Below are 24,131 nucleotides of genomic sequence, written 5' to 3' on the forward strand. Positions count from 1 at the left end.
GCACTAGGGAGATAGGCAGGGTTGGAAATTTAAAACCACTTTGGGCTACTTAGTGAGTACCTGAACTGCATAATTGCTACAAAATTTTTCACAAATGACTACAATGTGTTAATTTATTCACTTCCAATTAAATTAATTTTGAATTTTAACAGTTTACACTAACTACATAGTTCTGTCTGATGATGGCTTGCTTGTATCTTTTTATTCTTTAGCCCAAGATCCTCTCCCTTTTTTCTCTCTCTCTCTCTTTTTTTTTTTTTTCGTTTTTGTTTTTGTTTTTCAAGACAGGGTTTCCCTGTAGCTTTGAAGCCATGGATTCTGTCCTGGAATCCCTCTGTAGACCAGACTGACCTCAGACTCATAGAGATCAGCCTGCATCTGCCTCTTGAGTGCTGGGATTAAAGGCGTGCACCACCTGCCCACCCTTCCTTTTGGTTTTTCAAGACAGGGTTTCTCTGTGTAGCCCTGGCTGTCCTGGAACTCGTTCTGTAGACCAGTCAGGCCTCTAACTCACAGAGATCCCTGAGTGCTGGGATTGAAAACTGCAAAAATCACCATTGCCCGGCTCAAGATCTCTTTTAATAGCAGCTATTGAAAATGGAAGTCCTTAAGCTGATATTCAGAGTCCACTCTGAGTATGCTTACTCTCTCCCTGCACCTCGCACCCTCCACTACCCTTCTTTTCTTCCTTTCTTCTTCCTTCTTCTCTTCCTCCTTCTCTCTTTCATTTTTTTGAGACAGAGTTTGGCCTTAAACTAGTGAACATCTAAACTTTGTACCTCTGCCTCAAGTACTGAGGTTACAAGTGTTCATCATGCTCAGTTTCCATGGTGCTGGGGATTATGCTCAGGGCCTTTTTTTTTTTTTTTTTTTTTGAGACAGGGTTTCTCTGTGGTTTTGGAGTCTGTCCTGGAACTAGCTCTGTAGACCAGGCTGGTCTCGAGCTCACAGAGATCCGGCCTCTGCCTCCCAAGTGCTGGGATTAAAGGCGTGCGCCACCACCGCCCGGCTTGCTCAGGGCCTTTCATATGCCACATTTTCTGTAGTCAAATTCAGACTTTACAGTGTGCACCCTTCCCACCATCCCTTCTTCCTCCTATCTCTCTGTCTCTTTCTGGTTTTGTATGCTTAAAATGAATGCAAAATGATGAGATTGCTCATTGTAAATGTTAGTCTTCCATGAAGCACCGGGGCTTCCTGAGGGAAGAACAAGTGGCTGTCTCTGTAGGCCCTTAACACATTTATTCAACAGTTATCACCCTTTAAAAAAAAAGATTATTATTATTTTTTAAATTTTCTCAGCATGATTGTTTTGCCTGCATGTATGTAAGTATACTACATGTATGCAGTGCTGCAGGAGACCAGAAGAGGGAACTGGAGTTGTGAGCCATTCCAGGGTGCTAGGAATCAAACCCTGGTCCTCTGGAAGCGGAGCCACTGCTCTTAACTGCCAAGCCATCTCTCTAGCACACTTTTATTTTCTTTAAATTATGTGCATATGTATGTGTTTGTGTGTGGGTATGTGCCCTTAGAGGTCATAGTAGGGTTTCTGATCCTCTGGAGCTGGACTTCCGGGCATCTGCATGATCAGTGAGTGATGGAGGAAGGTCATTGGCTAATAAAGGAACTGCCTTGGCTTTGCAGTAGTAGGAGCGGTGGGGCTGCGTCCCCAACACCCCAGCCGCCTGCCCGGCTAGCTTATGCCCCGAAATAATTACACGGACACTGTATTCTTTTAAAAACTGCTTGGCTCATTTCTACCTAGCCTCTTCTAGGCTAACTCTCGCACCTGGACTAGCCCATTTCTTATCATCTGTATAGCACCGGTCTTACCGGGAAGATTCTAGCCTAAGTCCATCCTGGGTCGGAGCTTCATAGTGTGCGTCTGCCCGGGAGCGGGGCATGGCGTCTCTCTCAAGGCGTCTGCTCCGGAGAGGAGAGCTTTCGGGTCTGAGCTCACTTCCTCTTCCTCCTGGCATTCTGTTCTGTTTACTCCACCTACCTATGTCCTAACCAATAACATGGGCCAAGGCAGTTCCTTTATTAGCCAATGACCTTCCTCCATCAAGTGAGCATCATAGTTCAATACTGTGTGTTTGGGTAACTTACTGTTCAGTTGGCACTGGCTGGATAAAACATGTACTTGCCCTGTTCTTTACATGAGATTGTAAATTTTTAGAATCAAAATGAATGGATGAGGCAATCGTGTCTCAGTTTGGAGAGACCAGACACTTAGAAGGACTAGAATAGACAGGAAAGGAGTTTTGTTTTGTTTTGTTTTTTTAAGATTTATTTATTTCATGTATATGAGTGTTCTATCTTCATGTACACCTGCATGCCAGGAGAGGGGATCAGATCCCTTCATAGATGGTTGTGAGCCACCATATGGTTGCTGGGAATTGAAGTCAGGACCTCTGAAAGAACAACTGGTGCTTTTAACCACTGAGCCATGTCTCCAACCCCTGGAAAGGTTTTTGTAGAAGCATTAATGCCATTGTGTAGGTAGAAAAAGAAAGAGGACTTGTGAACCATTTGTCTTATGGCCAGGAAGCAAGAGAGAAAGGACTGCTCTGGCATCCCACAGTCCCTTCAACAGCATGTTTCTAGTAGCCTAAAACTTCCCTCTGGGCCCCACCTGGTAGGGTTCACCACCTCCTAATAGTGGCCTCCCTTGGACCTTTGGGAGACACCCGAGATGGAAATACTAGCAAAAATGTAGTTCTAAAGTTTACTCCTAGAGTTCAAACTTCTGTTTTCCAAGTTTTTAGCTATGTAACTGCCTTAAGGTTTTTATTACTATGAAGAGATACCAATACTGTGACAACTCTTATAAAGAAAACATTTAATTGAGTGGACTTGCTTACAGTTCAGAGGTTCAGTTCATTCATGGCGGGGAGCTTGGCTGCATACAGGCATACAAAGTGATAGAGCTAAGAGTCCCATATCTAAGAGTTTGAGGCCAAACTGGTATATGGATCTTTTTAGCAAGCTTTAGGCTGGCTCAGGGTACATAGTGAGACTTCTAACATAATTAATGTGTGTGGATTAATTTGAGTTTTAGAAATGTGTACGTCATTCATATCTGACTTACCTGAAAGATTCTGGGGCTAAAGGTTTTCTCCAAGAGAGTGGAAACAGTGTGAACCTGAGCACTTTAGGATGGACTGAGTCTCATAGAAGGGCTACCAAGGAAACAACTTAAGACTACAAGATAATAGCTTCTTTCTAGATGGGAGAAGTGGACGTGGAACAGTCAGCCAATATGTGATGAAAAAGGGACATGTCAAGAAGTTTAGATTAGTTCCCGAGGTGTCAACACTCTAGTGAACAGAAGCCATAAAGTCAATTTTATCCTGACTCTTCACTGACCTGACTCAGTGTCCTTATTTATTACTCATGCGTTCTTAAGGGAATCAAATTAGAGAATATTTTGAATGTCATTATCATCTGCAAGATGCCATTATGTATATAAGATCTTCTTGTTCTTTCTAGGAAAAGGCAGGCAAAGTCAAAGTGGAACTGGCTCCCGGTGTCTCCTCCAAAGGCTCAGTGATCAAACGAGGTCAGCAGCCTGTCACCACTGAGCAAAAGCCCTCTCCGGAAAATGCCTCAAAACTGACTCTGGAGAACTCAGAGGCTGTAAGCCAGCTCCTAACTGTAGCTCCTCCAAGAGAAGTAGGCGAGGAGAATGAGTGGGAGGAAGTGATTATCTCCGATGATCATCTTTTCGTCAAGGAAATTCCCAGGAATCATGGTACAGCGGTAACTAAGCCATCAATTGTCAAGAGTGGTATGCAGGCTGATGTCACGCTGGGGACAACTGAGAATGACAGTCTTGGACCAGACATACCACCATCAGCAGAGGGGACCAGCACCTCCACTTTACTTCCAGCTCAGAAAAAGTCTCCAGGGTATGCCAGTGTAATTATATATTATTGGGACTGTGTTTAGAACAGCAGCTAAGCAAGGGCCCCATGTTTGCTCTGTGAATGTCATTACAGCAGTCCCAAGAGAGGCAGCAGAGCCCGAGAGACACGGTGTGATTTACCTTTCCCTCACACTCTGCCATCCATACGTTGCTATTATACTCCTTGTACATCTTTTCTTGTCGGTCTTCCTAAAGTAGTGGTACAGGATGTGGTCAGAGATTAAAAAGCAAAAGCAAAAAACCCACCATGTGTTACCAATCCAGAATACAGGATATGAAAGAGGACTTATTTTGGGAACCTTTGGTAGGATTCCGTGGCTGGTGGTCAGACTCAGTGAGTCCTAACCATCTCTGGCTTCTGTTTGATCTTTGACATAGTCACCTGATGTCTCTTAATTAGTTCTGAAAAACCTTGAGTTGGATATTAAAAAAAAAAATGAAAAACAGTATCTCATAGACTAGGAAAGATTGTTTTTAAAGCATTCAGACTGGTATCTTCCAAATAGAAAGTCAGTAAGTTTGGGCTTTTTCTCTCCCCTCCTTTCTTAGAGGCTTAAGTGGCTTCTAAATGTAGCACCCCAGAATCTGTCATGTTCTATAACTGAAGACTCCTTGTTCATCTCAGTAGTTCTCAGCTGGGAAGAGCTTTGCCCACCAGAGATGTTTTGGCAGTGTTGGGAGGTATTTTGATTGTCACAGCTGGGGAGAGACTGGGTAGGCACAGCAGGTTTGCTGCTAGTGCCTAAGTGGGGAAGAACTACTAAACATCTCTGCATACTCCTCCCCTGGGGAATCGGCCTCTACAAAGTATCGTAGTTCCACATGTGGTTTTTTTTTTATTTGTAGTTTATGTGCATTGCTGTGCATGTATATCGGTATGAGGGTGTCCAATCTTAGAGCTGCCATATGGGTACTGGGAATTGAACTCGGGAACTCTAGAAAAAAAGCCAGTTCTCTTAAATGCTGAGCCATTTCTTCAACTCCCCACATATGGTTTCTATTGGGATTTATAAAGGTTTTTTTTTTGATTGAATGACTAGAAAATTTTTTCACATAGCTCATTTTAAAAGTATAAGAAATATTTTTTTAAAATCTTCTCTCTGTCCCATTATGTAGTCATTATTTCCCAGGGATAGTCAATATTTCCAGTTCTCTACTGTGTAGAGTTAATTTTAAACAAGCACATTTATGTATGCATGTATTTCCTACTTGCTTTTTTAAAGGATTTATTTTTATTGTGTGTGTGCCGGTATTTGCCTGCATGTGAACCATGTGTCTCCCTGGTGTCTGCGGACACCAGAAGAGGGCATCAGGTCTTTGAAACTGGTGTTACTGATAGTTGTTAGCCACCGTGTGGGTGCAGGGATAGAACTCGGGTCCTTTTCAAGAGCAGCAAATGTTAGCTACTGGATCTCGTCAGCTCCTATACTAGCATAGTACTTCTGAATCCATCCCTCTTTTCCCTTAAGCAAGTATACTTTGGAGATAGATACTAAAGCATGAAGCTGTGGCCTTTGGACTGGTATTTGGGACATGCATGGGACACGCATCTCTTTAGGAGCTGACTATCGGGCTTTCCATGATTTAGCCCTTGTGCTTAACACTGGCACTGCAGAAATTAAGAACAGGTGATGAGGTGTATTAGCCAAGATGTCTTTGCTGCCCTCATGTGGGAGCTTGATAGACTTCAAGTAGTACTGTCCTAACTAGAGGCAAATTATGTGTTATAACTATAATGCCTGTTGCTATTACATACTGTAGATACTTCTCTATACTTTATATTATTTATTTATTTGGTTTTTGAGATAGAGTTTCATGTAGCCTAGCTTAGCCTCGGACTCACTGTGTAGCTGAAGATGACTTGAATCCCTTATCTTCTAGGATTATAGTGGTACACCACAATACTCATTTAATTTGAGTCTTTGTGATGACTGATATAGATATTTACTTCTCATTTTGTGTTTAAAAACTGTAGGTTAACAGGAATAAAATTGCTTGCCTAGAGCCCTACAGATTTATAAAGGCTAAATTTGTTGGGGTTTTTTTGTTGTTGTTGTTTTGTTTTTCGAGACAGGGTCTCCCTGTGTTGCTTTGGAGCCTGTTCTGGAACTAGCTCTTATAGACCAGGCTGTCCTTGAACTTGCAGAGATCCACCTGCCTCTGCCTCCCAAGTGCTGGGATTAAAGGTGTGTGCCACCACTGCCCAAACTATAAAGGCTAAATTTGGATTCAATTTGTCTAAAGCCTACTGGCTTGGTCATTAATTTGGATATTATACTTTGATTTCCTTCCTTTGTTGTAATGATGTTTCAATTGTATTTTTTTTTAAATATTTTTATGGTTTATTTAACTTTATTTTATGTGCATTGGTGTGAAGTGTCAGATCCCCTGGAACTGATCTTCAGACAGTTGTGAGCTGCCATGTGGGTGCTGGGAATTGAACCCGGGTCCTCTGGAAGAGCAGTCAGTGCTCTTAACCACTGAGCCATCTTTCCAGCCCTCAATTGTATTTTAATAAATAAAGCTTGCCTGAAGTTCAGAGAGTAAAACAGCTGCATTGGTCAGCCTAACCGACCAGGCACTGGTGACACACACCTTTATTTCCAGTAGCCACACTGGTTTGCCATAGAAACTGGGCAATAGTGGTGCATGCCTTTAATCCCAGCCCTATAGAGAAATATAAAATAGGAGGAGACCGCTCTCACACACAGTCTCATTCTGAGATTCCTGGAGGCAGGATCACTATTTCAGATTGAGGTAGAGGTAAGAGCCAGTAGCTGGCTGCTTTGCTTTTCTGACCTTCAGGTTGAGCCCCAATTTCTGTCTCTGGGCTTTTATTAATCATGCTGTACTTTGTCCAAATTTTCTGACTTTCCTTCATGGTTGTTGTTGTTTTTTTTTCCTCCCCCTCTCCAGAGTTGACCTGTTCACCACTGTACCCAAAGGCAGACCACGGGGCAAACCCTCATTACTGGCTGCAGCAAGACCTATGAGAGCAATACTGCCGGCCCCAGCAAGTGTTGGACGGGGAAGCAGCATGGAACTGCCTAGGGCCAGACAGGTTTTCCCCTTGGGTAAGAACTAGTTGAGACCTGGTAGGAGGGACTGTCTGATGGTAAGGATCCAGGTGGGGTGGTGGAGAATGGGGAGGGGAGAGCTGGGGAAGCTGAATGCTTTAAGTCACCAGGTTGACTTCTGGTTCTCTCAGATAAGACGCCCTCTGTGAGAACTTGTGGCCTGAAGCCAAGCACACTGAAACAGCTGGGCCAACCCATCCAACAGCCATCCAGCACTGGTGAAGTAAAGGTAAGACCCAATCCCAAGAGGAGCACTGGGAATCTGGTCACTGTGTTTAATGTTTCAGAGTCAAAAGATAGACACCAGTTTCTACATGATAGGTCTGTGGGATATTAATTTAAAAAATGGAATTTATTTTCTATTTTAAGCTTTTAAGCCTTTTATTTAGATATAGATTTAAAATATACAAAAATAAAAGTAATTTGATGAGTACCCATAAAATCTTTACCCAGAATCACCTGTTAACATGTGACCCAGTGCCAGCAAGCTGGCTCAGCACTTGTGTTAAACCTGAAGACTTGTTCAGTCTGTAGGACCTACATGGTAGAAGGAGGGCATCAACTCTTGAATTGTCCTCTAGCCTCAACATGCACGCGCCTGCCACATGTGCACACGTGTGCAAAAGTGTCAGGACCCCGAGGGCAGGCCAGTGCAAACACCTGAGTACTAACACTCCTCCCTTTTGCTTATCATAAAAAGGTGAGGAATTAGGGGTAGCAGGTGAGGCAGGAATGACGATGTTGTATTCTTGAGACTCTGCTTCGTGCTGGCCTGGGGGCATCACAATCTTTGGGGGACCTGAGAATTTGGGGTGCTGGCCAAGTCCAGGAATAGCTGGCTATTTCACCTCGTTCTCATTAGGATGTCTTTTGGAGACCCACAACAGCTCCTTTCAAATCAAATCTGGCCTCAGTATTCCTTGGATCAGGCAATCAGGAAGCCGAGAAAGAGTTTTCCCCTCTTTTTCTGTCTGTTCTTCCTCTCTAAATGTCCTGTTTGTTTGCTGCAATGTGAGGGTCAGATGGAGAAGGCAGCTTCCTCTTGTTCAGCACATACCGGTTCTCCCTTTCTTTCTAGTTACTCAGCTCCTGTTTCCATCTGGCCCTGGTGATCTTTCCTCTGTCATTTTTCCTTGCCTTCTCAGGAAGACAGTCTTACCAGTTTGGTACAAATTTGTTCTGTTTCACTTTTTACTTTTGACTGCCCTCAGTCAGTAATCAACCACCTGTGTCTCCTGGTAAATCAGATACAAAGAAGGTGTCTCTCTCTCTTCCTGTCTTTCTCTGTCTCTCTGCTTCTCTACCTGTCTCTCCCTCTGCCTCCCTCTCTCTCCCTCCTCCCTTTCTCTGCCTCTCCTCTCTTCTACTGTTCTGTCCCCAGAGGCCAATCCCCCCCCTTTTCCATTCCCTTTCACCCAGTAAAAAATCCCTGCACATGAGCTCTGTTGCATGGTGTCTTTCTCTCTCGTGCCACTTTTTAAATTATAACAGTAACAGTATTCAATTGTGTGTCTATATGGATAGCTATTACAATTGTATTGCCCCAAAGCAACTGTAAACCTGATGTGAAATGTAGTGGCCCATAGACTTGAATCCGATGTTCAGTCTTTGTACTGGTGACCACCAGCGAGCATTCCTGAGGGTGCATTTGGAGCATGAGTCTATAGTTCCCTCAGGAATTATTTCAGGTTATTTTAGGGCCTAGAACCTGAGGATTTTGCCTAAGGTATAGAACAACACTGATTTGTTCTAATCCACAGCTATCAAATTGCTCAAGCAGCAGGACACCTCAGGTCAAAGTTGTGGAGGTCAAGCCAGATGTGTTTCCTCCATACAAATACAGCTGCACTGTCACATTGGTAAGTGTGCGCCCTGGTGGTGGGAAGTTGTTTTGATTTTTATGGTTGAAGGTTTGTAGGAGCCAGGAGCAATACCAGAGAATGAGCTCAGCAAGGTCAGAAATGAGTGACTGGTGCTAAACACCCCATTGCTGGTACAAATGATGGTTGCTGGGTGAATCCGCTGAGTTATATTGGTTTGTTTGTTTCAGGTAGATACAAAGTATGAGCCAGGACATTTTTGTTAAGACTAAGTAGAGATCAGAGTTGGAATGTTAGCATAGAAAGTGGGTCCGGAGCTGGAGAGACGGCTCAGTGCTTAAGAGCACTGGCTGCTCATCCAGAGGACCTTACTCAGTTCCCAACACCTACATGGTGACTCACAGCTGTTAGTAACTCCAGTCCCAGGGAATCTGATAGCTTCTGGCCTCCGCAGGCACCAGTCACATATGCAGTGGTGAACAGACAGACATGCAGGCAAAACACCTGCATACATAAAATCAAAGAAAGAAAGGGGCTAGGCGGTGGTAGCACATGGCTTTAATCCCAGCACTTCGGAGGCAGAGGCAGGCAGGTCTCAATGAGTTCTAGACCAGCCTGGTCTATAAAGTGAGTTCCAAGGGGGGTGGGGAAGAGGGGAGAGAGAGAGAGAGAGAGAGAGAGAGAGAGAGAGAGAGAGAGAGAGGGAGGGAGGGAGGGAGGGAGGGAGGGAGGGAGGGAGGGAGGGAGGGAGGGAGGGAGGGAGGGAGGGAGGGAGGGAGGGAGGGAGAGAGAGAGAGAGAGAGAGAGAGAGAGAATATGAATGAGAGAATCCACAGGTAAGTTTAGGCAGTAGTGCACTTTCTTCTCTAAAGCATGAACATCAAACACAAATCATCTTCATGGATTTGAGAAGTGTGCTGATAAAGCAGCTCATGTGGCTCCTGTAGCCTCCCCACAAGGGTTTCCCTACCCTCCATTTCTGTACTGTTTATGGAGCTGGGGATTGAACCCATAACCTCACATGCTCGGCAAGCACTCCAGTACTGTCATTCCTAGCACTTTTTAAGATTTTGAGACAAGTCTCACTAAGCTTTTTAGCCTGGCCTTGAGCTCACTCTTTAGCCCTAGCCTAGCCAGCCTTGAAACTGTGTTCGTGCATTCGCCTGTGGGTGCATGAGTGCTGAAGGTTGATGTTAACACTTCCCTCAATTGCTCTTCATCTTATTCTTGAGGTAAGTTTTCAGTCAGATACCGTGATCACTGGCTAGTGAGCTTGTTCTGGGAAGCCCAGCTCTGCCTTCTATTGCTGGAATTATAGGGGAGCTGCTGTGCTTACCTGGCATTTATTTGGAAGCTGGGGTTCTGAACTTTGGTCATTTTGCTTGCAGGTGCTTTCACTGCTGAACCATCCACCCCTCCCTTTTTGTGAGGCAGGGTTTTGTGTATGAGTTTTAAACATGGGTCTCCCTTTTGTAGGATTTGGGCCTGGCTACATCAAGAGGACGGGGAAAGTGCAAAAATCCTTCTTGTAGCTATGTCTACACCAACCGGCATAAACCTCGGATTTGTCCCAGCTGTGGTTTTAACCTTGCCAAAGACAGGACTGAGAAAACCACGAAGCCCGTGAGTTCCTTCCCCAAATACTTGCCTTAGACTTGAGTTGTGCTTTGGATTCTAGTACATGATAAGGTGGTTAGAGTTAGGATTTGGGACCAGGTTGTATGTTCTGAACTTGACAAAATGCTTCCTCTGGGCCTTGTCCTCAGTGCCAAAGTTGATCCATATTCTAGTCTATTTTCTGCTTCTCTAACAAAATGTCCTGGATGGATAACTTAACAAAGATGTAGGTTGTGCACTTTACAGTTTTGGAGGCTGAGAAGTCGAGAACATGGTGCTGGTTGGTATCTGCTTAGCATGGGGTGTATCATGTATCAAGTCTCACTGTATCATGACGTGGTCGAGGGCATCTAAGACAGAATGAGGAGCCAGAGGGAGCTTGCTTCATAACTAAGCCACAGTTAATCCATTCATGAATTAATCCATTTGAAACCATATCCTTTTAAGTTCCATTAGTATGTGACTCGGGGTTACTTAATACATGAACTTTGTAGCCTGTTGACTACACATTGACCACTGAGACCCAAGAGTTCAAGCACTGAAAAGAAGGACACATCAAGGCCTTACCCAGACGAGCATGAGAGACTTCTTAGGACGGTTCTATTGCAGTGACAAAGCTCCACCACAGGGCAACTTATAAAAGAAAGCATTTAATTGGTGGCTTGCTTATAGTTTCAGAGAGTTAGTCCATAACTGTCATGGCAGGGAGCATGATGTTGAAAGCTTACATGTTAGGAAAGCAACCACAAGACTTTAGAGAGAGAGCTTACTGGGAATAGTGTATACTTTTGAAACCTCAAAGCCCACCTTCAGTGACATGTCCTCCAACAAGGCCACACCTCCTAGTCCTTCCCAAGTTCCACCAACTGCCAAACAAGCATTCAAATATTACAGAAGCCTAACTCAGACCTGAAAGTTGATTTATTCCTTCTGAAGTCACTGCCAGCCTCAAGACAAGTGAGGGGGAATGGGAGTGTCACTTAGAGCAGGTTAAGAATCAAAGATGAAGTATGGCCACTCCAGGTCTAAATTGTATCTCTAAAGAAGAACAGAATTTTGATGGCCAGAGAAGACATGCTCAAAAACAAACATCTTAGGTTTGGGGTTTATTTTTTGTTGCTGTTCTGTTTTTCTTGTCATCAAACCCAGAGCTTCCTAGAGGCCAAGCAAGAGCTGTTGACTAAGCTGCAGCCCCAGCCAGTGACCAACATGGAAAGTAAAGAGTTTTCCATTGGCTAGAGAAGGTATTTTAGGGTGGCAGGAGTCAGATAGGAAAGCTATATTGGGACTGTTCCACTTAGAATCTTTCAGCCAAGGAGAGGCCTAGAGGAAGTTATTTGAAAAAGGAAACGGAATTTAGAGAGAATTTAGTTTAGAAGTATTGAGTGCACTTGCAGAGGGTCTGAGGGCCTGAGTTCAATTCCCAGCGTCCACATGGCATCTGTAACTTCAGGTCCAGCTCCAGGTGCTCTTTTCTGGCCTCTGCAGGCGCTTGTTAGTGGTGCGCGCGCGCACCCACACACACACATATATGGCAAAACATCTAAACACATAAAGTAAAACGAAATAGATTTTTTTTAAAAAAAAAATCTGAAATGGTCAGGCAGTTGTGGCACACGCCTTTAATCCCAGCACTTGGGAGGCAGGGGCAGGTGGATTTCTCTGAGTTTGAGGCCAGCCTGGTCTACAAGAGCTAGTTCCAGAACAGGCTCCAAAGCTATAGAGAAACCCTGTCTCAAAATTGAAAAAAAAAAAAAAAAAAAAAGGAGACTTATTAGGGAGTATTGGGGAGTAGTTAAGATTATAAAGATGGGGAAGCTGCTTCAGGCCTCAAGTTCCCTCTGCATATGAAGGGAGCCTTTATGATGAGCTTTGCTCTCTGGTCTCCACATCTGTTTCCAGCCTGAGGTGTATTCAGGGTCACTGACCTTGTGAGAAAGGAGAGTGGAACTAATTTGGGAATGAGATGCTATTAAGATTGAGAACTGAGAGTCCTGACTGAGTTGGAAGCTTAACTTCTGAGATTTAGTTTCCCATTAGTGAAACAAAAGAGGGAGGTGAGCTAAATTAAAAATCAGCATTTTACTCGGAGAACCAGAAGCCCAAGGGAATGTTTCCTTGAGCTTCCAGGAGTCTACTCTAAAGGCTTGCTGTGGGAATGTTGATCTATAGCCTTCCTCTGGTTCTCTTGCTCTACCACAATCCCTTACCGGAAGTGAGCTTTCTATCCTGGATTCTGTGAGGGTGCATTGTGCTCCTCTTCTCATGGAGCTGATTGTGCCCTGTGTTGCCTGCTTCCCTCAGCTCCCTACAGAACATATTTCTTCTTCCAGACAGGCATTGAAGTTTTCTCCACATCCTACTCTAGAGTCTGAATACACATGTGTGTTGAGAAAAATAAAACTGGTCAGCCACTAGAACATTTTTGTATAGCCTCTGGAGCCCCCAGGTGGCAGTACATTCTCTTTGCACTTTGTTTGCAGCTCTTGTAATTAAAACTGTACCCTTTCTTGGCTGCTGTGGCCTTCAGTCCTTTCTCTCCTTGTCTCTGGTTCCAGAGAGATAGTGAGGCTCAATGTCATCACAGCAGGGAATACATAACCTTCCAGGACGGACTGTCCTGATCTTACTTCTTTTGCTCTTATTCATTTATTTATCAAGCATATGTTTAATACCATATGAGCCAGGTGTTCAGAAGTGACTGTCATCCGGCCCCTTTCCTGAAGAGCTTACAGTCTAGTGCAGGAGAAAGTTAACCCTAGGTTTACAGACAGAGAGGCAGAGTGCTCTTAGTAAAGAAAACACACTCTTGTTACTCTGCAGTTAGCTTCTAAAGAAGATTGTGACACAGGTCTCTTGCTTGTTTGAAGAATAAATAGGCAAGTAGGTTCCTGTCCTCACCAATGAGGGGCCAGTGACTGTATTAGTTACTTCTCATTGCTGTGACCTGACAAGAAACAGCTTAAAGGAAGAAAGAGACCTGGTGTGGTAGGCCATATAGGCAGATGAATCTCTGGAGTGTGAAGCTAGCCAGGGCTACAGAGTGAGTTCTGGGCTAGCCAGGGTTACACAGAGAAACCCTGCTCTGTAGGCTAAGGCTGCTTGTTCGTTTCTCAGCCATCCAGCCCTGAAATAATCACACAGAAACTTTTTTTTTTTTTTTAATTTTCAAGACAGGGTTTCTCCATAGCTTTTGGTTCCTGTCCTGGAACTAGCTCTTGTAGACCAGGCTGGCCTCGAACTCACAGAGATCCGCCTGACTTTGCCTCTGTGCTGGGATTAAAGGCATGCGCCACCACTGCCCGGCTTCACACAGAAACTTTTACAACACTGTTTGGCCAGTAGTTTAAGCATATTTTTAGCTAGCTCTTACATGTTAAATTAACCCATTTCTATTATTCTGTGTATTGCCCCAAGGCTCGTGGTTTGCCAGTAAGGTTCTGGCTGGCAACCAAGCATCTTTCTACTTAGGCAGCTACATGATATCTCTCTGACTCTGCCTACTTTCTCCCAGCATTCAGTTTAGTTTTCCCACCTAGCTCTATTCTGCCCTGCTGTAGGCCAAAGCAGCTTTATTCATTAACCAACAAAAGCAGCACATGTATAGGACTTCCCACACTATTTCCCTTTTCTGCCCAAATAAAAAGGAAGGTTTTAACTTTTAACATTTTAACATTTGTATATGTAAAATTACATATACAAAACAGGTAACAAGCAAGAATTACATTTACAATGTTTGTATCTACTTTATCTTTTATCCTAACTAAGGAAAACTATAATTATAACTATCTATTCTTCAACCCCATCAAAGACTCCAGAAGGATATAATATTACCTAAGTAAACAGAAAGTACACTGTAAGTAAATTCCAAAACTCTAGAATTGACAGAGACATCTTGCTGCCTGGACAGTCACCAAAAGTTTTTCTGTATTTTTGGAGTATCCATCTTCAGCCTACAGGATCATAGTATCTAGTAGACTTTTCCATGAAGCAGGAAATTTCAAAGACAGTTTGGCCTGTATTGGCAGTTTGTCAGTTACTTTCTTCTGTGTCTTGCAGAATGTCTGACAGACTCTTTCATGAGCCAGGAACCCAGAAGGACTGTCTCACATTTAGGCAAGTTCAGCAGTCATTTTTCTGTGGGTCCTGAATGTCCAGTTCATACAGCATAACATCAAGCAGTCCAGGCAAGAGTAGTGCTTTGCCCAAATGGCTAACAAACTCCATAAGGAGCTTCTTTGAAGTAGATCCGTGCTGCCAGGAGCAGATGTGTCTAATTGTCATGAAAAGTCCTCAGTTCTTAAAACATTCAAATGTCATATTCTGTAGGTCTTCGAAAGATTTGAAGAATATCCATCTGAAATATATCTCTGTACATCTAGAAAACCTAACATGACTATAAAATTGACTATTATAGAAAGCTATCTATTAACCTGTATTTGTTAATTATACATTACATTTTAAAATGAACTGCACAAACACAATACCTTATTCAAGAGCAGAAATATATATAACAAAATTGACCTCAAATTTGTATCATTAAACCAAGATCCATAACAATACAAAGTATTTATCTCTATAGCATATCCCCCTTTAAATGTAAACAAATATTTATAAACAATCATTTTGGGAATTTGGGCATAGTTTTCTCCAAACTGCTTCCTGCTGTTTTTTGGGCGAAGTATTTTTTCCTCTCCCAAACCTATGTACATTTGTCCAGCATTGTGACCCATTCAGAAGTCTTTTTCATCTGAATGCTGTCTTTATTGCATATCTGTAATTATTTTTTGACCAGAAGTGCTCTTTTTTTTTAAATGCTAAGCAGGCGTGGCATAGGACCAAGGCTGCTTTGCCTTTTGGTTCCTTCCAGTCTAACATGGCGGAGGTCCATTTGCTGTCAGCTCTACAAGCCATGCTCTCCACCCCAACTCCAGGGATGCAGGGGGTCTGTGTTTCAATAAAGCAATTTGTAACATGCTGCTCATAGACCCCATTTAAGTGCAGGACCTCCTGAAAGAGCCAGAGATCATTCTGCCAGCACAAACCAGGAAGCCCTTTTTAAAGAAGCCATGCAGTTTTTGCCACTAAAGATGAATCAAGAAACTTTTTAAAGGAGCCGTGGTGCTCCTGCTCGCCACCAGCAAACAGAGCCCATCAAAAAAAAAAAATGTAGCTGCCAAAAAGCTGTGTTAAACTCTGTTCTTTTGTGTCTAGAATTCCTTTCCAAGTTCTCTTGGGTTTTACATGGATGTAGTTGCCCACATTGGGTGCCATTTGTAGATGGACACAATAAAGTAATCCCACATTAGTTCAGAATGCAGTATAATAAAGGATTCTTTATTTAGGGGGAGACTCACAGGTCAACAGTCCTGCACGAGTGGGGAACAGGAACTGAATCCGGTAGCCAAGAGACTGAACGCGCCAACTTTATGGCTGCATTTATAGTATAAGAGATGATGCCCAAGTGGGCTGGTATCTTAAAGGCTAGTGGCTGAATGAGTTCCCACAGCACTGGTCTCCCCCACCAACACTACCAAAGAGAGAGAGGGAGAGGGAGGAAAGAGAGTAGCTTTATTTTGTTCAAGGTTTGGTTTAAGGGGCATAGTTTATGGCTAGAAAGGCTTGGTAACAGAGTAGCCTAAGGCTGTGCCATGGGGATGTTGGCAGATCAAGATGATGCTAGTGTTCGGCAGACTGGCACCTTATAGCTTAGGGGATCTATTCTCTCCTTTCACCATGTGGATTCCTGGGATCAGACTCCAGGTGTCACAGTTAGCATGACAAGTGTCTTTACCCACTGAGCCTTCTCTCTAGTCTCCTTTTCCCCTTTTCTTTCAGTGTAGCACTCTAGCCTGTGGGTTGGAAGGGGGATCTACGTACACACTTTCAGGTAGATATTCCCTCCTCAGTTAAACTTCTGTGCAAACACCATCACATCCAGAAGTGTATCTCCTAGGTGGTTCCAAATGACTGAAGAGCAACATGAAGGAATGCATTCAGGGAACACAGAGGAGGCATCTGCCTGAGAACCTTGTCCCAGTAGTGTAGGAGGAGGTCCCTTATTGGTTCCTGACTGCCCAGCCCCCAAAAAATCACACAGAAACTGTGTTAATTAAATCACTGCTCAGCCCATTAGCTCTAGCTTCTTATTGGCTAACTCTTACATATTAATTTAACCTATTTCTAATAATCTGTATATCACGACGAGGTCATGGCCTATCAGCAAAGTTTCAGCACGTCTCTCTGGCAACAGCTCCATGGCTTCTCCCTGACTCTGCCTCCTTTCTCCCAGCATTCTGTTTTAGTTTTCCCCGTCTAGCTCTGTTCCCCTATAACTCTAATTAACCAATAAAAGCAACACATAGACAGAAGGACCTTCCACACCACAGTAGTGTATAACACTCCCTTTGGCCCTGAAGCCACACAGAATTAAAGACAAAGACTTTTTACATATTTAGGCATCAGTGGGTCCTCATTGAAATACAGTCACTTTGCTGATTGACTTGCGCAGTATCTCAATTAATCTGTACAGTGGTTTCGAAAGATTACAAGATGTGTTTTGTTGATAGAATAATTGAGCTCCGGAGAGCCTTTAGTGGCGTGGGGAGTTATTAGCTGAACTGATAGGAACTTTTTTTCCCCACCCCAGGCATGGGCCCATCCCTCTGCTCTTTGCAGAATGATGGCTTTGGGCTGAGGCTGTCTCTCTACCCCTGCTTAATGATTTGATCCACTCCTTTCTCAGGAGGTGAGCTCACCACACCCAGATGTGCCAAATACCACAGAAGCCCTGAACACAGCCCAAAGGGAGATCCAGCGTCAGTCCACGCTGCAGCTGCTGCGAAAAGTCCTGCAGATTCCTGAGAACGAGTCTGAGCTGGCTGAGGTCTTCGCCTTGATTCATGAACTAAACAGCTCTCGACTTATCCTGTCCAACGTGAGTGAGGAGACAGTCACCATCGAGCAGACCTCTTGGTCGAATTATTATGAGTCTCCATCCACGCAGTGCCTTCTCTGTAGCAGCCCATTATTCAAGGGGGGACAAAAGTAAGCACCACTTCACCCTGCCTCTAGCTGCCCCGTCCCACTTGGCTCACGTTGCCTCTTTCTTCAGACAGCTTTACAGTTATAGCTTGTGTTTTCCTTACGTTTCCTTTACCTTCTCAATTGCTAATGGTAAAATAACTAGCAATCAGGGACCGGAGAGTTTGCTCAAAGATTAAGAGCAATTTTTGTTCTTGTAAAAGACCCGGCTTCATTTCCCATCACCTGCATGGCAGCTCACAACTATCTGTAACTCTGGTTCCAAAGGATCTGATGCCCTTTTCTCCATGGGCACCAGACAGCACACACATGGTGCACATACATACATGCAGGCAAACCATACCTCTTACAAATAAATAAATAATTTTTTTTTTACTTTTTTTTCTTGAATTGGCAGTCCGTTTTAGAGATGCCTAAAACTTGTTGTCACCAGCCTAGGATTTAGATTATGTCTGTCCTGCCCAGTGCAGCTTTGGAGTTTTCAGTCATATAACAACTTGAGAGTCAGATCACCTTGTAAGTACAATTTCACAGCCCAGATCCCAATGAAATGGAGACGTTCAGCTAGACAGTCTTGGAAATACAGCTCCAGCACCTTTTGTTGGTTGCAGTAAAGTCTGGAGAATTTTGCTTCTGACTACAAGCCTGTCGCTTGCAGAAAGAAACTGACTTCCCTCCTGGTTTTTGTTCTGGCTTTTAGCTCTCTGGCTGGGCCTCAGGAATGCTGGCTCCTGACAGCTAACCGGCTGCAGGTGGTGACTGCTCAGGTGAAGATGTGTCTGAACCCTCATTGTTTGGCCCTGCACAGTTTCATGGACATCTACACAGGTAGGTGCTAGCCTTCTCTGTCTTTACCATCCCAGAACAAGTTTTGATATTGATTGTAGCTTTGCCCCTCTGTGCACTGCATCTATTCTTGGCAGCTTCTGAAGAAGCAGTCTTTTTCCTGATTACCTCAGCCCCAGTCAGTTTCCTCAGGTGAGACCCTTCTCTGGAGTCATTAGTTTATTTTTTTTCTTTTTTTTTCTTTTTTTTTTTTTGGTTTTTTGAGACAGGGTTTCTCTGTGTAGCTTTGGTTTCTGTCCTGGAACTAGCTCTGTAGACCAGGCTGGTCTCGAACTCACAGAGATCCGCCTGCCTCTGCCTCCCGAGTGCTGGGATTAAAGGCGTGCGCCACCACCGCCCGGCGAGTCATTAGTTTAAAAGTAACAACTCTCAACATATGTTTAATCCCAGCACTTTGGAGGCAGGCAGGTGGAGCTCTGTGAGTTTGGGTCCAGCCTGGTCACATAGTGAGTTCTTGGCCAGCCAGGCCTACATAGCAAGACCCTGTCTCAAAACAAAGCCCAAATCTTAGTTGTAGAAAAGCCGGTCAATGCAGACAAGTTTAAAAGACGGCAATGTTCCCGCCTCTCTGATCCTCAGACCCATTCATTGTCTACAGAACATCAGGAGCTAGAGAACATTCTAGGTTTTCTTTGAACAGAGGTGGAGTGGGCTGGATATTGTGGAACATGCTGTTGTAATTTAGCACCACACCGTCGTCATCTCTACTAGCAAGTAGGGAAGCAACGCTTTAATAAAGATGTTTGCATTCCATTTTATAGTCTTGCTTATAATTAAATAATTATGTGTGCCTTTCTTTCTTTTGGGCAAATTCTCAAAAGTGGAATTTCTGTATTTTTACTCTCCCCTTTATTCATCACTATTAGACTATATACAGCTTTTCTCTTCCCTTTTCTAAACTTGCCTTCTCTGGTGCTTTGGGCTTCCTTACTCTTTGACTAAAGCTCTCCTCCACATACAGTTACTTATCCGAGTTGTAGTTGGCCAACCTCCACGTCAGTTTACACGGGCTTGGCTTTTCCCTCTTCTTCAGTTTCTCTGGTCAGCTCTGAGATTTACAGCTTCCTGCCCTGATGTTTTTCTTTAAACACACAATTAAAACTGTTTTTGAACCTCAAAGACACAACAAAACCCATGTACCAATTGTGAGAGTGTGAATCCTGAATTGACATGTAAAATTTGTGCTGAAGATTAAGATGTAGTTGTTTTTTGTCTACACAAGGTTCCTCTGTAGTTTTGGAGCCTGTCCTGGAACTAGCTCTTGTAGACCAGGCTGCACTCGAACTCAAAGAGATCCACCTGTCTCTGCCTCCCTAATGCTGGGATTAAAGGCATGCGCCACCACCACCTTGTGAAGTCTTACATTGTCAGTTAGCACTTAATATTATTTTGTGTCTCAAACTTAAAGTGCCCATTTTTCTCCAGTGTAATCTATGTAGGCCAGTGCTCAGGATTATATATATTTTAAGTAAAATTCTTTAAATTTGCATAGAGTGTCCAGCATTTGAAAGGCAAAAGCAGAGAGATCTCTGTGAGTTTGAGGCCAACCTAGTCTGATCTACATAGTGAGTTCAGGACAACCAGAGCCACATAGAGAGAACCTGTCTTGAAAAAGAAGAAGAAAAGAGAAGTTACATAGAGTAGCTGTTCTTTGTTGATATTCTGTGAGTTTCCTCTTAGACATGCACTGAGTCCTGAAACAGTCAAGCCTCTTGTTTTGTTCCTTTATAGTTGAACTCACTTCATTTGGTAGTGTTATGACCAAGTTTCTGGTCCCCAAATGAATTCATGGAGCTGGATTTCCGATGCAAATTACATGAGGGTTTTTTATTCAAGCTCAAGTTTGGGCCAACACTTTTCCAGCATCCCAGCATGGTGGGTGCAGGAAGTGTAAAGAAAAAAAAAGTAGAACTTTTTAAAGGGGAAATGCCATAATCAGGGGAGTTTGTGTCCTTTCATCTTGGGATTAGGTAAGAAGGGCATAGGATAAGGTAGTTTCTGAAACCATTGGTCAGTTTTGGGGCACAAAAACCTAACAAAGAGCCATTAATAACTGACAAGGTATCTATCTTCAAGGACAGGATGCCTCCTAGGAACATCTGGACCTCATTAAATTTTATGGCCCTGCTCCCTATCTCCTTAATTGACTATTTTTACAGTATCTATTCATATTTCTGCTGTCGCAGCACATCTCTGGAGCTGAGATCGCCCATCCCCCAGCTCATTATATGGCTTAAGATGAAGCCCCTCTCTAAAATGGAGTCTGTGAAGTCAGGTTCTCACAGTAGCTGCTTCATTCTCACCCTCGCAGTTCCTCTACCAAAACATGCTGTGTAAACACAACGATAGAGTATGGTCCTCTGACCTGTTTTCCGGGCTTTCTTGTGCATTAGTGCATGTCCTTTTCATCAGTGACTGGTCTTCTCTGTGTGGATGTGCTAGTCTGTCCATTCACCTGCTGAGCGATGTTAGAATGTCTTCCAGTCACGAATAGAGCTGCTCCAAGCCTTCATTTACAGGATTGTTTGTGAGCAGATGTTGTCACTTCTAAGTGACTACATGATGATTCAAATGGTAAGTGTATGTTTAGTTTTATAATTGATTGCCAAACCATTTCCAAAAAGGCTTTATCATTTTGCATTCTTTCCATTAGTGTGTGAGAATGTTTGCCTGAGGTGGTGTTTTTAGCCATCCTAATTGGTGTATGCAGTGGTATTGCATTGTAGTTCTCCACTGCCCAGTGGTGGATACGTGTTTTTGAAGAAGTATTTATTTTTAGCCTTTCTGTGTGTATTAGTGTGTGCCGTGGTGCACATGGGGAAGCCAGAGGACAGCCTCGGGTGTCAGTCCTCACTTTCTGCCTTGTTTGAGACAGTTTCTTGTTGGCTGCTGCCTCAGACAGGCTGGTTGGTCCAGGAATTCTCTCTGCCTCCCATCTGGGAGTGCCGAGGCTACAGATACACTGCCATACCACCCTTTCCTGGGTTGTGGGGATCCAGACTCAGGTCCTAACTCTTGCATAGTATATACTTTACCCACTGAGACATCTTTCCAGTCCTTTAATGTCTTTCTAGCCGGAGGTCTGTTATGTGGGTTAGGGTGGCTGGCTCACAAGCCTCAGTTTCTGCCTCTCCTGGGATAACGAATGTGTAATACCATGCCCGACTTCCTGTTAATCTACACACGGGTTCTAAGGATTTAACCCAGAACAGATAGTCACTTTATTGACTGAACTGCCTTCCCAGTCCATATAATCCACATCTGTTTAACTGTTGATTTTATGTATTTATTTTTATGCCATGTGTATATATGAGTGCCTGCATAAATGTATGTGCCCCTTATGGGTACTGGTATCAACAGAGGCCAGAGAGCATTGGATCCGCTGAAACTGAAGTTATATAAGGCGGTTGTGAGCTATAACATAGGTGCTGGGAACTAAACCCAGGTCCTCTGCAAGGGTAGTAAATGCTCTTAACTGCTGAACCATCTCCCTAGCTCCTTATTTTAACCTTTATATAAAGCGTAAGGTTCAGATTTATTTGTTGGCTATAGATGTCCATTGTCCCATTACTGAAAATCCCTAGCCTATGTACATGAGACTGCTTTGAGACATTAGATTGTTCCATTGTTTATCTTTGCCAGTATATACTGCCTTCTGTTGTTTTGTCTTTCTCGTTTTTTGGTAGCCCTAGCTGTCATGGAATTTGCTATGTAGAACAGGTTGACCTCTAACTTAAAAGAGAGTTATCTATCTGCCTCTGCTTGGATTAAGGGTTCATACTGATTTTTTTTTTCATTCATCAAGAGAATAGAGTTTTTTTTACATGACTTTAAGGAGAATAGGAGAGTGTTACTCTATTGTGAATTATATTTGTGAATTTGCTATGTAGAACAGGTTAGCCTCAAACTTACAGAGATCTATCTGCCTCTGGTTTCGTTTTTCTTGGCTTTTTTGCAAGTTTTCTCTGTTTATGGTCTTTTAAGTTTGTGTGTGATGATTTGGGGGACACAAAAGGTTTTATTTGTTTGTTTTCTCTTTTTAATTTTTGAATGGCCAGGGCTTTGGTATTATGTTCTCAGCCTTTGCTGTCACACCTAGAAAGGCCCGGGAGTGCACGTTCCAGAATTTGTTTTTGTCATGGTGATGCTTATGTTGTATAAATGAAAAAAAAACTCTGATTTTACTGGTCTGGACTGCACTTCAATTCACCTTACTTTTTATCCCCAGGGTGATCTTAGAGCCTGTGCTAGACCCACCACGTCCCTGCGCTAAGAGGCCCTGACATCCATGGTGCAGCTGTGTGAGAGAGGGAAGAGGGGCACCTCTGGACCTGACACTGAGACAGAGATAGAGAAAGGCTTCTTGTTTAAATTAAGATTTAAAAAAAAAATGCTATAAATAGTGTTTCATTCAACAGTGGCTTATAGACAACTTCAGAATGCTTAGGTCTTTTTGTAAAATGTGTTGTTCAGTTTTAGGACTGTACTGTGACTTACTCCCCTGTAGTTGACATTGTTTGCACTGTTAATGCTATAGTAGTAATCCCTTTGCCTGTTTTCAATCTGCAGGTCTTTTTAACGTGGGGAATAAGTTGCTAGTAAGCCTGGATTTACTTTTTGCAATTCGGAACCAGATTAAGTTGGGAGAGGACCCCAGAATGTCTGTCAATGTTGTGCTGAAGTCTGTGCAGGAGCAGACAGGTAAGGTCATTCCAGGTCCAGTCCTGAACACTGAACTGAATTTTAGTGATAGACTTCAATTGGAATGAGAGTCTAGTATTTTGGAAAGGAGATATTTCTGATTTTCTAATAATATATTCTTCCTTCAGAATTTTATAAACTGACTTTGAAAAACGTTTTATGCATCAGGGCCTTTAACAAGAAATTACAACTGACTTTTCGAATCATATCCATCAGTCATATGTGGATTTGGCTTTATGGTATATTAGTTGGGCTCATTCTAAGTACAGAGCTCCTTGATGTCTTCCAGTTCCAAGGCTCGTGTGGAGACCCAGGTTTAGGGATCTGGGTCTTTGCTACCTAGAAATTCTTTGCCTGTTTGCTTTCCTCTGCTTGTTCTTGGTCTGTCCCATTTCTACAGGCTTCAGTTCTGTGCTTTGTCTGCTGTGGTGAGACAGACAGCCATGTAGGCTTGTGTTTGAGACTTGACTCTGCCACATAGTGGCAGTGTGATTTTGAACAACTTGTTTTGCTTATCTGACCATAAAAGAAGACAGTAATAGCTCCTGACTCATAAAAAATTAAAACCATGTAAGAATTAGTCTAAGTAGTATATTCAAAACCTTCAGACTAACATCTAGTACCTAGGAGGTGTTAGTTCACAGCAGCTGTCCTCTGATTGGAGCTGCACCAGAACTCTTGCAGATTGCTGTTCTTGCTGTCTCTGGCTTATCTGGTGCTTTTCGGGTCTTTTTCTGTGACCTCTTGCTGTCCTTCCAGAGAAGACACTGACCTCAGAGGAGCTGAGCCAGCTGCAGGAGCTGTTGTGCAATGGCTATTGGGCTTTTGAGTGTCTCACTGTTCGTGACTACAATGATATGATCTGTGGGATCTGCGGTGTGGCCCCCAAAGTGGAAATGGCTCATAGGAATGAAGAGAATGTGCTAGCACTGAAGAGTGTGGAGGTAAGTCCCTCTCAGCCACCATACCCACTTTCAGAACTGTCCTGTCATTTGGGCAGCTTTCCTCCTGCATGCTGTTCCCAAGAATACATGGCTCCAGTCCAGTGGCTTTTTCCTCCTACAACCAGTATTTCATTTGAGAATGGTCAGAAAGAAA

General features: G+C 43.4%; 1 protein-coding gene across 1 annotated transcript in view; it reads left to right on the plus strand.

Moving 5' to 3' along the window:
• Hmgxb3 (HMG-box containing 3) overlaps positions 1–24,131 on the plus strand; it is a 50,359-nt gene that overhangs the window by 17,296 nt on the left and 8,932 nt on the right. Inside the window, exons 7-15 of the mRNA XM_075968538.1 lie at positions 3,493–3,911; positions 6,845–7,002; positions 7,137–7,234; positions 8,766–8,864; positions 10,302–10,448; positions 17,188–17,489; positions 18,187–18,314; positions 22,902–23,033; positions 23,793–23,977. Coding sequence (XP_075824653.1) covers positions 3,493–3,911; positions 6,845–7,002; positions 7,137–7,234; positions 8,766–8,864; positions 10,302–10,448; positions 17,188–17,489; positions 18,187–18,314; positions 22,902–23,033; positions 23,793–23,977 — 1,668 coding nt within the window. The remainder of the gene's footprint in view (positions 1–3,492; positions 3,912–6,844; positions 7,003–7,136; positions 7,235–8,765; positions 8,865–10,301; positions 10,449–17,187; positions 17,490–18,186; positions 18,315–22,901; positions 23,034–23,792; positions 23,978–24,131) is intronic.

The sequence above is a fragment of the Microtus pennsylvanicus genome, chromosome 4 (assembly GCF_037038515.1).
Source record: "Microtus pennsylvanicus isolate mMicPen1 chromosome 4, mMicPen1.hap1, whole genome shotgun sequence".
In the NCBI taxonomy this organism is placed as follows: Eukaryota; Metazoa; Chordata; class Mammalia; order Rodentia; family Cricetidae; genus Microtus; species Microtus pennsylvanicus.